The sequence below is a fragment of the Nothobranchius furzeri genome, chromosome 11 (genome assembly GCF_043380555.1).
Source record: "Nothobranchius furzeri strain GRZ-AD chromosome 11, NfurGRZ-RIMD1, whole genome shotgun sequence".
NCBI classification, from domain to species: Eukaryota; Metazoa; Chordata; class Actinopteri; order Cyprinodontiformes; family Nothobranchiidae; genus Nothobranchius; species Nothobranchius furzeri.
The window spans coordinates 72,913,341-72,928,649 of record NC_091751.1 but is presented as its reverse complement, the minus strand read 5'-3'; the positions used below and the strand labels follow the sequence as shown (position 1 = coordinate 72,928,649).

At 45.1% G+C, this 15,309-nt stretch overlaps 1 protein-coding gene across 5 annotated transcripts in view; it reads right to left on the bottom strand.

The window, feature by feature from the left end:
• st3gal3b (ST3 beta-galactoside alpha-2,3-sialyltransferase 3b) overlaps positions 1-15,309 on the bottom strand; it is a 107,934-nt gene that overhangs the window by 12,993 nt on the left and 79,632 nt on the right. For all 5 annotated transcript variants that reach the window (XM_054737245.2, XM_054737242.2, XM_070541842.1 and 2 more), the window contains one exon: positions 3,960-4,106. In XM_054737245.2, the coding sequence (XP_054593220.1) occupies positions 3,960-4,106 (147 nt within the window). The remainder of the gene's footprint in view (positions 1-3,959; positions 4,107-15,309) is intronic.

Below are 15,309 nucleotides of genomic sequence, written 5' to 3'. Positions count from 1 at the left end.
TCATCATCACGACCATCGTCATCACCATGACACTTAAGCCCCCTTCAGACAGGCCATGAAAAACGGAAATGTTCCGGAATCTGTCCGTAAGACCTTTCTGTCTGAATACAAACATCCGGATAACGTGCTCCGGAATTTATCCGGACAAAGCCCCTAGTAACAGGTCCGGACTTGTTACGGACAGGGTGGCTGCTTCATACTGGTGAGGTAAAGTTCCGGACAAGAGGGAGGGGGAGGAGGAGGGGACCGGGGGACGCTGTGCGCACCTAGATAGCCCGCTGCTGTAGCATGCGGCGAACCACGGCAGCTCGCCTCCTACGGTACCGTCTAGACGCGCAACAGAGCGCTTCACACCGCTTCAGTGATTCCTTTAGCCATTGAGCTTCATCATCCAGGTCTCCTATGCATCTTCGTGCGCAGAATTATGCTTAAGCGCCTCGTGATTTTTTATCTTTAGAGGCGCTATAGAAATGATATTTTCTTCTTCTTCTTAACATGAGTCCGATTCCCCACCCCCCCCGCCGCCGTCAGACTTCTGGAACTTTTCCCTGCTGTGTGAACGCAGCCGAAAGGACAAGTTCCGGTACAAAAGTGGTGTGTCTGAAAACACAGTTCCGGTTAAAAACCGGATTGAATTGTCCACAAATGTTCCAGAATGTCTATCTGAAAAGGGCTTTAGAGGTGAATCTTCACTTGTCTCCCGATTTGATTCGATTACGATTATTGGGTCAACGATTCAATTCGATTCGATATCCTGATGCATCACGATTATTTCATATTGATTTGTTTTCATCGATAAAAAGAAGATGTCAGATAATTGCTTTTTTTATTTTTTATCTAAAACGTAACTGACACAAGCTGCCATCCCTGAAAAGCTCTCCATCCACAACAGGTCAGGACAAAACATGTAAACATTTAAGAAGATTTAACAAAGTAAAACATCTGTTTCCTGGTTCAGCACCACGCCTCAGGCTGAGAAAACACGCTTTCAAAAACTCACAACATCTAAAAAGTACTGAAACCCTATAATGTAATAATAAAATACATACTGGGTTCATATACGAGTGTTTCATGTCTCTGAGCAGCTTTATGGGCTCGACACACGGGAGGCAACATCGCCTCTCCTCCATTCATGTTCAATGAGACATGCGCGACAAAGCGATAATCGCGGGTCTCTCTCCTACCAAGCGAAACGCAAAAAACGTGCGTGTGAAAGTTTGCACTCGTGCACGTGTCGTGCACAGGCGACCCGGCGACGCGATCTCAGAAAGTTGAAACATTTTCAACTTTTCATCGCTGTCGCTCGGACGAGGACCAATCAACGGAGGTTTCATTCACTGACCAATGAGTGGACAGGATGCTCCGTACATCTCCGAGCAAACATGGAGGAGAAGTTGATTATTATTATGTTTTATAGTAAAATCACAAGTAAGATGTCACATATCTCTAGCAGCACCTTGTGAAACATCATATCTACCGCTTTATTAACTCTGAACCGCTTAAATAACCTTAATTCCCTCCAACCTGACACAGCCAAGCAAAACAAGGGAAGTTTAGATTTCGCCGTGGAACAGAATGCGTAGACGGCGTTGTCGCTGGCGCGGATCGCCTCCCGTGTGTCAGGTAATAAAAGCAACAGCGACAATTTTCGCTGACCGCGGTCGTTTGTCGCCTCCCGTGTGTCAAGCTCCTTACGAGTCGAATATTTATGCCACAGTTCAAGTCTGTCTGACGGACCAGCAGCAGCGGTCACGTTCGCATGACCTCTCCGGTTAGCACTGCAGGTAACTAATCAGCTTTTGCCACCTACTGAACTAGTCTGGAATTAAAAAAGGAAATGATAAGGAACTGGATCAATAGACTGAACCGACAATGCCATTGATACTGATAAACACTCATCAATTCCCACCCCTACTGCACACTCAGGGTCTCCACAGGCTGTAAAGTAGGAGTGACAGACACATGGTGTGATAGGCTCTGAAAGGCATTGATCAGAGTTAGCACATCATGTTTTTTTTACAGAGATTGGCTGCAGATTCTACTTCCGATGGCAGACTGGGAATGGAAACTAGGAATCGGAATGACAAAATTTGAACAATTCTGGGAAAAACTGACAGCACCAGTTCCAGTCGATGTTCAATGCTCAACTCTACCAGGGGCTCAACCCATCTTCCTCTGCTTATCCGGGGTTGGGTCGTGGGGCAGCAGCCTAAGCTTTGTTCTTCTCACTTGGGCCTAGCTTGGCAAGTCACGTTCAAACCAAGCACACCATTGCTTTTCCTGTGAAATTCCCAATAAGTTTGATATGTCACATGACCCTCTTCCTGTTGAAAAAACAAAAGTTGGATCCAAGATGGCCGACTTCAAATGGGCCATCATGGTCACCACCCATCTTGAAAAGTTTCCCCGCTCACATAAACTAATGTGCCACAAACGGGACGTTAATGCCTCCAACCACTCCATTTTATTAAGGTGTACCCATAGAAATGGCCCACCCTGTGTATGACCATGGCCCATGGACAGAGCTCAGTTGCAAGGTGACATCTGTGGTTTTCTTTCCAACCAACCAACCAATAGGGTTGATGCGATTGGCCAACCAAACAGACAGAGCATTGTCATGGACAAGACAAGACTTGTTGGGCCCGCTGAGGCTCAAATGGAGTGTGGCTAGACCAACATGCAGAGCAAAATAATTGTGTCTGTCTAGGTTTCACCACTAACTTGGCCCAGCTCTTCCAAGGGAATCCTACGGCGTCCTGAAACAGGGTCTGAAACTGTGCAACTCATTTTCCATGCAAACCTTTTGGACATGGGAAAGCCAGCCGTGGAGATGGTGACATGGTGAATATAAAGGACCTGTATCATGCTATTTTACACCTGTCCAGAGCAACTGTAAGCACAACATGGGATCAATTACTACCGCTGGCACTTTTGAGATGTGCTTTTAAGGAACTAGAAGTTATTTTCGTGAGCCATCACTTCAACCCAGAAATTCAAACCCCGCCTCCTCCATGTGAAGGAATTCCACCCAGCTGCAGACCCGGGGGCCAGAGGTCAACGTCGACCTGACTCTAGGACAGCACCGCTGCGTGTGATCGGTTTTTGGCATGCTGTGATTGTTGATTGGTCAAGTGAAAAATGTGTGACACACTACAGCAAAAATGTTTGTGAACAACATGAATCCCCCTGCTTGCTCCTGAAACCGATACTCAGAAAGCCCAACAGGTCCAGACCCTGGTATGTGACGAGAATAAAAAGACAAGTTTGGCTTTAATCTCAGGTGGAACGTTCATTTGTCGTTCTCTCGTTTACCTCTGGGTGTTTGGGAGCGCATGCTCTCATCCCTTTAGTATTATTAAACACCTGCCAGTTGTATGGAGACCTGGGAGTATAACCAAAGTAGCCTGTTTACATTAGACTGTGCTTTGTTGCTGTTTGAAAGAACATGAAAGAAAATCTGATGATTTTAAAGATGTATTAATAAAAGTCAGCGACGTTTCTCAGCCTGAGGTGTGGTGTTGAACGAGGAAACAGACTTTTACTTAGATCTTCGTAAATGTTTAAATGTTTAGTCCTGAGGACTGCTGTGAATGGAGAGCTTGTGGGGGTGGCAGGTTGTGTCAGACACGTTTCTGATTTAAAAAAGCAATTATCACACATCTTCTACTTATCGATGAAAACAAATCCATGTGAAGTAATCGTGAGAACAAATCAAATTGAATTGTTTACCGTAATCGAATCCGGATGCAAGTGAAGACTCACACCTCTAGTGTAGGAGCGGCAGCGGTGTGTGTGCTGTGCTGTTAGACTGCAGGCTGGTGAGACTAACCGCCAGCACAACCCAGTACTTTATTATTGTTCAGCACCTTGTGGAGCGCCTCTGCCCGGCAGGGCTTCATAACAAAGGCTGAGCTGAGTGGAATAGTCTGGAAAGAAAGCACTGCAGCCGCGTGTCTTACCCCTTTGCCCATCAAGCCATTGTTGAGGGGCAAGCCTATAAAATGGAATGCAGCCTCCTGGATGAAGTAAGGGTTGAGGATTCTCATCTCCGTTGGGTCCCGAGGCACACGGTGGGCCACAGACTTCCAGAAACCATCCAACCCTCTCTGGAAAGATGGAAAAAGGCAAACATAGCATCGTCGGTGAGCAGAGATACGTGAACAGAGTGAACGTGTGAGTGGAGCTGTCCTCGAGCCATTAGCCAGAACCAGAAGTTCACCAGGTCAATGATGCTTTTCATCCATAACGAAAAGCATCATTTTGATTTCTACAGCACCTTCCACTGTCTTCTCAGAGGGTTGAGGTGCTACACACCATCGTAGAACGGCAACAGAAACAAAAACAAGACAAAACAGACACAAACGAGAAGGAAAACAGGTTTTCTCCAGAGAGCAGCTCGGACAAGTCCTGAATAATAATAAACCACGTTTTATCTGACCCATCCAGCTAAACCACGAGCCGTCTCACAAGGACAAAATATAATATAATCAAATTAACACAATATTAATGGATTTAAAAGATTCATAACATATAAAAATGGGAAGAAAAAATATGAGTAAAAAAATCACGACATCCACTCTACAAAGTCAGATTCCCGTCGAGTGTTTAGCGCCAGGTACGTGACTCGGCTGTCTTCCCACCTGCTTATTTATTTAACGGGTAACATAATTAGTGGATGACTGAGACCTTCAGTGTCGCGGTTCCCCGTTCTGCTGCTAGACGCTGTTCCTACACAAGGTCTGAGGTTTCTGATGCTTAGGAACATTTCCTCGCACAGGTAATAATGTACGCCTCACATGCCTAAATTAGTTCCTGCGCACCATCTACGCACAGATCTGTTCGGAGGTACGGTTGATAAATGAGGCCCAGGAAACAGCAGAGAACGTCTCAGCTAGCAGAAGCTAACTGATCGCATCAGCAACTCCACCACACAGCAGAGCTCCTCCAGGCTCGTGTTATAAAACATCAACGTTGCAAATCAGTAGTAGAGTGAATGCTTCATCTCTGAACAGGAACAACAGATACTTCAGGGGTTCAAACCCCTTCTAGAAGGCAATCATGCCTTTCATCATTAATGTACTGTGTGTGTGTGTGTGTGTGTGTGTGTGTGTGTGTGTGTGTGTGTGTGTGTGTGTGTGTGATTTATATGTTTATGTAAAATATTCCTGGTAATCGTGATTGTTTCTTAGACTGTACTAATGGGTACATTACTACCAAAAAGTATAACCGTTGCCGCCATAATCTGTGTTAATGAGCAGCCGGACAGGTGAATCCAATAAGAAGACCCGTGAGTTTAGTCAACCAATTACAACCAAGACATCCTTGGCGAGGCCGATGACCCGCAGTCTTAAACACACGCCCACAAAAGTCCCCTTTAATGAGTGGAACTACAAAACAGCAATCACGTGAAGAGACAACAGGTGTTTTCTAGGGACTGTAATCGTAGACGTAATGAAACTTTGGTTTTCCACTCAGGTAGATTACATAACTCCTCTAATTCTGAACAGATCTCTCACAAGGCAGTGGATAAACGCCACTTACTGGACTGGAGAGTGGAGCTGTGGAAATAGAGGATCACAAACAAACTACGCATGGTTTAAATTGTTCTTGCATGGATGTCCGTGGAAGCCGGTCAAGTTTCAGTTACAACTTCTGCATATAGCCTGGTCTGATGTGCACATTCTACCATTGCACTGTAGTCACAGTGTGTTAAAAAGGTCTCCGTTTGCTCATTAATGATTGCTAGGCTTTGGTAAGCAACACCTTCCTGAGTCGTCTCACATGCTTCACAGTTTTTACTCAAGTACACCAAAAGGAGAAGTAAAAGTCATGCTTGAGATGAGGTCACCTGAGGAATCATACTACTGAAACTCTGCCTTGCTAAAGGTGTGAGCATGTTCCTGCAGGGCTAGAGCTCGGCCTTGAAGCCTGATTTAGACTTCTCCGTCAGCTCCGTGGGGATGGTTGCAAAACAATTCCCCGCCAGGACAACGGAGCGCTATTCTGAGGTATCCTGCCACCATTACGCTCATGTATACGGTCCTCGACGGTGTGTTTACTATTGTGTTTACATTGTTTTAATGCATCTGAGACTTTTAAACACGGACAAGTTTGTCCCTCATTCCCCTCCACCTCCATGCGATCGGCACCTTTAAACCCACGTTTCTCCTCTTTTCCATCATCAGTAAAACACTTGTGCTACTCCAGCCATGGGTGAAGAAATGTTCACTTGTTCTGATTTTTTCCACGATGCGTTCTTCAGTCTGTTCCGTGTCTGCCGCTAAATATTTACAACTTCTGAAGAGGCTGCTGTTTACAAATGAAAACAGGAAGCAGCTTCCTGACCAACCACAAGCTTGCGGTCTCTGTCTCTTTCGACAGATAGTTAAATTTGGAACATGTCTCCATCTTCCTCCGCAAGGCTGTCAAGGACTCTTGCGTCGACGCATAACGGCGTTGCATGTGTCCGTCCCAACGCAGACAGAGAAGTATAAATTGGGCTTAAGACTCGTGCAAGGAGATGGACAAGCCTCACAAACACCTGAAACACTTTAGGAACATCTTACTAACTGTTGGAATGATGAAAAGACAGAACAGCACTGCTCCATGCCACCCTAGCATAACTGACTTGGCTCCCGGTGCAACTTCCTTAAGGTCAGCTTCTGCCACAGGTGTCAAACTCTGGCCCTCAGGCCAAATCTGTTCTGCAAGACCAGATATCAAAGGTGTGTTAGAACTGGCACAGCATGGCATCTGCTGCTAAACTACAAATCCCAGAGTGCTTTGCTGCGTTAGCATGTCGACCCAGACTACTAAGTGCCCCTTCCTTTCCTTTGACAGTCATTAGCGTCCGTGCCACCACTCTTGAGGAGGACGTGACCCGAGGGGGAAGCCTAGAGCCTGCAGACCAGACAAACTGAAAACCTCCGCTCACTCAGCGCTGAGGTTACCCGACAATCTGCCAACTTTGAAGCCCAGAAATCTAAATTGCAACTTCTCAGTTCTCCGTATGCAAATGATGCAGAGTATGCACCAACCAACCTCCATATTGAACTCCGGTGTGTGGACATGAGTCAGTTTCCCTCCAACACCCCAACTCCTTGGCCAAACGGCTCAAATGCTTATCCATCACTGTTGTCTTTGATGGAGGTCAACAAAACAACACAGGAGTCATCTGACTGATGAAAACTTTCACTCAACCATGAGAATTTCCTCAGCTCAAGTCCAGATATTGATGCAGCGGCTAGGGATGTGTGGAACGATGCTAAAGTTGTGATACTTCTGATTCTAGATATTTATGTTTTGGAACAGATCCTCTCATTAAAGCATCGATATTTGAGTCATTTTATATATGGAATTTTTTTATTTCATCGTTTCCAGGACATTTTTGAAAAATGACGTTTCTCTGGTCGGAACTAGGACGTCTTCTGCCAACCAGGAAATAAAATAAACTGCCTTAAGCTATAAAAATGTAGATAGCATTCCATAAGTTAGACTGATAACCGTATCAATGATATTTTTCAGTTAAACTATTATAGTTGCATTGTTTTTTTTTCAATTGGCCAAAAGACGTATTTGAAATGACCGGACATCATATGTGAAATCCCCGGCACATGACAAGCGGAATTAGAAAATACGTTTTTAGTTCCGTAGACTTGCGTTCATTTTACCGTTCGTCTGCAGATCCATGGTCCGGAAGTAGATGGGCGTGACTTTTCCCAGTAGTATTTGCTGTGTGTGTGTGTGTGTGTGTGTGCGTGCGTGCGTGCGTGCGTGTGTGTGTGTGTGTGTGCGTGTGTGTCAGTAGCAACAAGTCTGCTGACTGTGGGGCTTCCACGGTGGCGGCGCTCTTTGAACTTGGGGCCTGCTCTGAGCTTCAGCAAGCTGCAACAGGACCAGCAGCTCATCTCTCCTGTCAACACAGCTTCTGTTTGCCAGGACTCTATTTAGCGGCGCTGCTTGGATGTGTGCTCATCTGTGTGTGCTAAATAAAAAAGACGTGCATTTGCTTCTTTATTCTGGAAAGAAGAGAAGCTCGTGATACACACCCCTTGCTTTACAGGGCAATGACCTAACATGTACACAAGCACAAATGTCAGAGGGGTGGGGATCCTTTTGAAGATTTCAGACCAATACAGGTGGCTTTGAGAAATGCAAGAGCAATTAGCACAAAAGTATTCAGGGCCGTTGGGAAGGTGTGGGTTTTTCTGAGTTAAGGAATGTGGGAAGTTGCTTCCATTAAAGGTCTCAAACCTCCTACAGGCCACTGGGAAGCATAGCTGCCAACGTTTCTTCTGCCTTCCAGTGTGTTCTCTCTGGGTTTGGATGTGGGACAGGCCAGGTCTAACCCCAACATTCCACTACTGCCGCTCCGGCACGAACTCCACAGCAAAATCGGTCCCGTTGTAGTCAATCAGAGCAATTCCACTACTGCGGCCGTGCGGCGCCGTGCGCCACCCGCCGTTCCGCCATCCAGCAAAAATAGGATCGATTCTGTTTTCGCCGGACGCCGGAGCACCTCCGCAGTAAATGGACAGAAATCACAACGGCCCAACAGGAAAAGGAGCAAGCACAACTTCCGTTTTTCACAATAAATCGATAAACAAAAGGCGTTTTTGTTTCATATGCACCGGTTTAACAACTTTTAACAACTATCAATGGCGGCTGAAGTTTAAATGCACAAAAATAAGCCATAAATACAGTTTCCACTATCAAAGTAGTCACACTTTGTTGATCCAAACACTGCTGATCTCTCAACACAAATGATGGGCAGATTAAACCGTTCATGCCGATGCTTCTCCCACACAACGGGTGTTTGGATCTAACTTCCGCGTTTATTGCTCGGACTGTATCGCAAGATCTCGAAAATCCCGCGCATGCTTGTTTGCCCCCCTCAGGTCTCCGCACCGGAGCGGAGCCGTTGTAGAGCGGGTACCAGTATGATTTGAGTTCGGAAGCGAGCGGCTGCGGAGGGCGGGGGCGGACCGGAGCGGAGTTTTGGGGTAAGACGAAAACACATTTAGGTAAGTTTGGGGTAAGAAGCAGAAAGTTCTTCACTCATCAGACGTGAAGCCGTGTTTTACTTTGGATGGTTAAGGTTCAGTTGAGGTGAGAAAAGGAAACAGTTATGGTTAAGCTGAGTTGGACTCTTAGATGTACGTGTGCACACTGGGCCGTGCACGCCAATGACAGCACCTGCTAAAATAAGCATGTACTAGAGGAACAGGTCAGCACCACTCACCAGGACTAGAGACAGCACAGCTAAATGGAAATTGATGGAAAAGATATTTAAGCTCCAGAATCACCTGAGTTTATTATCCTGCCTTGAGACGACTCTTGACCTGGTTTGGCACTTTATAAATAAACTGAAATGAATTCAATGGTTCTTGAATTGAGTTGTGTATAAACGTGAGCTGTTAAAGAGCAAGTCACCCCCAAATCAACTTTTTTTTGCTGATAAACTAAATAAACGAGTGTCTAATCGTGCTGCAGGCACGTGTAGTTAATAGTTTTGTACTTTAGTGCATTTTAGTTAAAATTGTAATTTTCTGCCTAAAACTGTCAGTGTTGTGCCGTTGTCAGGTAAAAACTCTGCACTGCATTAGAATTTAAATCTTCCACCGCTATTGGCTAAGAGGTATGCTATGATGTCAACTGGTCCTTATGATGTCACAATGCCGTTGTGAGCCTGTGTGTGTGTGTGTATTTGTTAGCGGCTCCGCCCTCTCGGTCTGCTAGGCAACAGCATTTGTTGCATTTTTCAAACATGAAGAGGGAGTGAAGTAAGTTTCTTGTAGGGGGTGACTTGCTCTTTAAGTTAGACTAACCCTAATCCTTACAGAGATCACATTTGATCTGTTAGTAGCAGAGTCACGATGAATGAATGGATGAGAGTTTTATTATCACTGGACTGGTGGTAAGACGTACTCAAGGAGGCACAGCTAATGGTGCTTTCACATCTGGGCCAGCACGGACCGGACCGGGTAGCTTTTAGTGTGGGACTGCCAGATTGCATTGTACTCTTATCACTAGCTTCCCATGTTCCTTCCTGAGTGTGTTTTCATTCATCGTTGGCAGACCTGAGTAGTAGATTTTCTGAAACTGCTTGAAGACTGTTGAAGGCTAGAGTTGGTGGTGGAAACGCTCAATAGGCTGTCTATGGATCCATGACAGGCAACCATAGTCACGAGGAAAGATTGGTCTACGAACAAAAAACACTGAACCAGGCTTCAGGCAACCATTCCCATTGGAATTCCCAAAATTCCTAGATATCACTGGACATATGCGTTCAAAATGTCTGAGAGTAATCATTAAACCTGCAAGTGGGTGACTTCTGGAGTCAAGCCCATTAAATCTGACCTTAGCCGACACAAAGATGGACACACCTCAGGCCGTCTTACAGATATCGAGCTAAGCTTTGGCATCCGACATGTCAAAGACCATCTGTCTGTTAGCCAAACGTTTGTAACCGCACACTTTAATCACATTTGCAGAAATAACCATTCAATGCACACCTGATTTAACTTCATTCAGTAGCGTCTGCAGGAATGTAGGTGTTTAAAAGGACGTGGAAGATTTACCAACCTTCATTTGCATAAGATGGAAAGTCTTACCGCTCATGTCGGTCTACACAGAAACACTTGTGTTAGCGGTGTTGTCAACAAGAGCTGCAGCTAAGCTGCAGGCTGAGTGTGTTTGTCTTGTGATTTCAAAGCTGCAGGTGAAAGAAAATCACGGCTACACAAACCATCAAATAAAACGGCTTCAATTACAGGATTAGATGAAGACAATAAGACGGGCTGAGGAGGAGAACTGCTAAAAGCAGAGAAACGAAGGATCAGACAGACGAAAACGCAGGTAAGGAACAATAATAAGAGGGAAACGAGTAAGAAGAATTAAGCTGTAGATAAACACAATGCCATGTATTCCTTTCCTGTCACATTAAATAACACTAGCAAACCTGAAAAGGCCTAAATAAGGAACCTTTTCTTGTGTGCTTCTCCGTGTCTTGAAGCACAAACCCATGAAAGCCGACTCCACTTCAAACAAAGGCGCTCTGCTGGGTTGTGCTAACTCCTGGGACAGAAACAGGCGGAGGACGGACGGCCTGCTTCAGATCCACTAAACTACAGCTGGCTTAAAGCCAGAACAGCACCGATAAACTACATCATCACAAGGACTGAAGCAGGGCCATCCTGTTAGCAGACCCGGGTGTGAAAGTTCTCCACTACAGCAGACAGGGCTCCTTCCAGGTTGGGTTCTGAAACCCAGTAAACAACTGGGCGAGGATGTGGTTGGGCTGGATGTTTGGAACGTGGATAACTCAAATGAGGACGCCTGAATTCCAGAATGTCAACTTAAAGCAATTTAAAAACCGAAGCGGCTGCCCTGAACAGTGAACAATCCCAATTAGGGTTGTCTGGAGGTCCATAGCACCGAGTGCATGTTGACTCTTTCATTTTACAAGCTGTGGGTTCTCACCACAGAAGTGCTCCACTGAAGACGAACGGTTGGAGAGAATGTTTGGAAAGCAGAAAGGTCAGGCGCACAGCAGGGATTACAGTGGGCTAGATCAGAACCCTGAACATCATGGATTCTCTTTAGTTAGTCAGGAATCTTCAGAACTTTAGCGTCTCCTAGCACATTCCACAACCTCTGCCCTCACTGAGGTCACAGCGGCTTTTACTTCCTGCCTCTGAGGTTATCCGGTGTGTGAAAGCCTCGTCTCCGTACTCCCACGATGACAAACGCTAAACATTCAAACACTCGGCATCGTTAGCCCAAGGGCCTCTCGGAGAAAACACCCTGAAGGGTCACAAACACCTTCTGATCTCAGAGTCAGATACCAGGACCTCTAAATCCTTCTCCTTCACAAGATCAAAACCAAACAAATTCAGCACAGTAGTCACAAGTAGAGCTGAAACCAATCATCGAATGATTCGATTCATTTTTTACTGATTCGAAGCTTCGTTACAGATGCGCTCCGTAGTCTGAACACGTGTTACTGGTTACTAGAAAACCAGCAAAGACACAAACCACTGTAGAAGACAGACACGGTCCAAAGTTAAACTACGGGTAGATTGGCTAATGCTAAGCTAGCGAGTAGCATTCTCACGAGTACGTGTGTTTAGGAAAAAAACGTGATGGTTGTGAACGACTAAACTCCACAAGCAGGAGGAGAATCCCAACCATCCCGTTTAATGTGGATCTCTGCAGCGGTGTGGTGCAGAGATGCTACGAGATGTTGCTGAGTCTGATACATCCACCGCAGATACCATGGCAAGCCGTTGTAGCATATAACTCACTAACACTTTTATATTTCAATACTATTTAGACTAGATTATGTTGCCAAACCTGTACATAATAGAATAAATACAAGTACATGGTTACAAGTAGAAATTAAATGTTAGCTGCTGACTACTGAACATGTTAATGAAAAAGTAAAATTCTACTGATTATGTGAACATTTTTAGATGTGTTATTTTGGCTAGGCACGGTCAATACAAACCTAAATTGTGAATGAAATGTAAGTCAAATGTTCCATAAAATATTTATTACCTATAATACCAGCTGGGAAAGAGGGAACTGGACAACACCAATTTAATATATATTATTGAGCCTTTTATCATTTTTATTTTCATATTTTTAGCAGCAGACCATGATCTCATTTCACTTGAAACGTCCCCAAATAGAATACTCGATTAATTGATGGAAGATTCGATCGAATACTCGAATACTAAAATATTCGATAGCTGCAGCCCTAGTTACAGCACCCCCCTCTGGAGGTTAAAACATTTCACCAAGTTAAACCTAAGACCTACGGGCTGTTAGGTCCCTGTAGGACCGGTGTCAGAGATTGGTCCGCGTTGCCGGCAGTAAGTTGGGCTCGTTCCCAGTGAGAGTTGGACTCGGCCAAGGCTGCCCTTTGTCACCGATTCTGTTCATAACCTTTATGGACAGGATTTCTAGGAGCAGCCAAGGTGTGGAGGGCATCCGTTTTGGTGGCCTGAGGATCAGGTCTCTGCTTTTGCAGATGATGTGGTCCTGTTGGCTTCATCAGAACGTGATCTTCAGCTTTCGCTGGAGCGGTTCGCAGCCGAGTGTGAAGCAGCTGGGATGAAAATCAGCTCCTCTAAATCTGAGACCATGGTCTTGATTGGGAAAAGGCTAGAATACCTTCTCCGGGTCAGGGATGAGGTCCTGCCCCAAGTGGAGGAGTTTAAGTATCTCGGGGTCTTGTTCACGAGTGAGGGAAAACTGGAGCGTGAGATCGATAGGTGGATTGGTGCTGCATCTGCAGTGATGCGGGCCTTGTACCAAGAGGACAAACACATACAACACACTTTAAAGACCTGCAGATACCCGACATGGATAATAAACAAAGGAAAACAACAAACAACAACAGAAAGAAAAGAACAACCAAAGCAAAGAACCAGAAACCCAGAAAGACAAGAACCAGAACCAGTGATAACCCTACCATACGTCAGAGGCATAACAGAAAAAACAAGAGCAACAATGAAAAAACACAACATAAACACACCAACAAAACCATACACAACAGTTAGAAACAGACTAGTGCACCCAAAAGACAAGGTACCAGCTGGACTTAAAAGTGGAGTCATCTACGAAATCCCATGCAAACTCTGCAATAAAACATACGTAGGAGAACCTGGACGCCAACTCAATACACGGACAATAGAACACAGAAAGGAGTGTGAGAAAGAAACAAGTAGAAAACACAGAAGAGCAGCAAAACAAGAAGCAGAAAGCACAATAAAGAAGTCAGCCGTAACAGATCACTGCACAAGAGAAAACCATATAATGGACTGGGACAGCACACGGATCATAACCACCGAACAACAAAAATACAAAAGATGGATCAAGGAAGCAATCGAGATAAGGAGACGTGGATGTGGGACCATGAACAGGGACGATGGAGTTTACACGCTGGACCACGCATGGGACTGCATCGTCGGAGAGGGGAGAGCGGGCAGTAGAGGGCGACAACGTCCTCTACTGCCTGCAGATAAACGGAGAAGGAAGTGACGCCACCATCAGCGTCAGCCTGAAGAAGTTTTACAGTCGGCAAACGAAACGTACGCCAGGAAGGTAAAGAAGAACCTTTCCTGTGTTTTAAAAATAACCACAGGGTTTCCCTTACATAGGCTGAAATCCCAACGCCACGCCTACAAGATCCCAAGTTTTTTTTTTGCGCTGTTTACCGAAGAAGCAGCGGGAACTACTATGCTGTCGCTTGTGATCACAGCCGGCGGGCAGCAAGGAGGAGCAGGCAGGGCAAGGTGAAGTTACAGCATAAGTTATAAGGTAGCAGTGGATATAATGCCTTTTGGTTTACATGTTCCAGTAGCATTAAGATAAACGAGTGTTGACGATCTTGACAGGGTTTCCTCCCCCACCAGGCTGAGCATCACTTATTCATGTAAAAAAATTTTTATTTTTTCATGTCTGACTTTAACCGCATCTAATACTGTATTACGGCGTGAGCGCAACAGCGACAACTTAAGATCGATGTGTGAGCAGCCTGAGAGGTCGGGTGTTTCATCTGAACCCTTAAAACCTCCAGCAGGCTACGCTGCACTATTGACGTGTTAGCGCACGGCGCTAACAACTTAGCAATGTGACATGTGTCGGAGAAAGCGTAAAAACGCGTTGGACGCTTCTTCTGAAGCGGGAAAATAACACCTCTTCTTAAGCAGAGCACGACGTCGCCTCGGCTCGTCCACCCTCTGCCGAGCCGGTGTCGGTACAAGATCTGCTTGGGTGCAAAAGGTCCGTCGACTGCCGATGACATCTAAGTAGTTGATTGGCTGAACATGAACCTTACGGAATTACGTAATCACGTTACGTTGTTATCACGTTACGTTGGTCCAGGCAAATCTTTCTGTTGGAAAGAAGGACAACTTTTACAAAGAAATCCATCATTACCTCTTTGAAAATACACTTTTAGCATAGAGCTGCATGTATATTAGGGCTGAACGATTAACTGCATGTGCAATTAAATTGCAATGCGACAAAAGGAGATTTTCTAATCACAAAGGCTAATATTTGGCAGCGAGTGGTTAGCGCAATGCTAATATATGTGGAAAAAGCCATAGGAATGCTAATGCTAATATCGCTGATTACATTATTACAAATTATGAATTAGAAACGTGCCAAATGATTACATTTGGAGTCTAATAGAAAGTAAAACTACCATCAATCAAATAAGTACAGACAGGTATTTTAGTAAAGCCAGAAAACTTTTAACTCCAGAGTTTATGCTAGCAGCTATGAGCGTAACTGAACTAC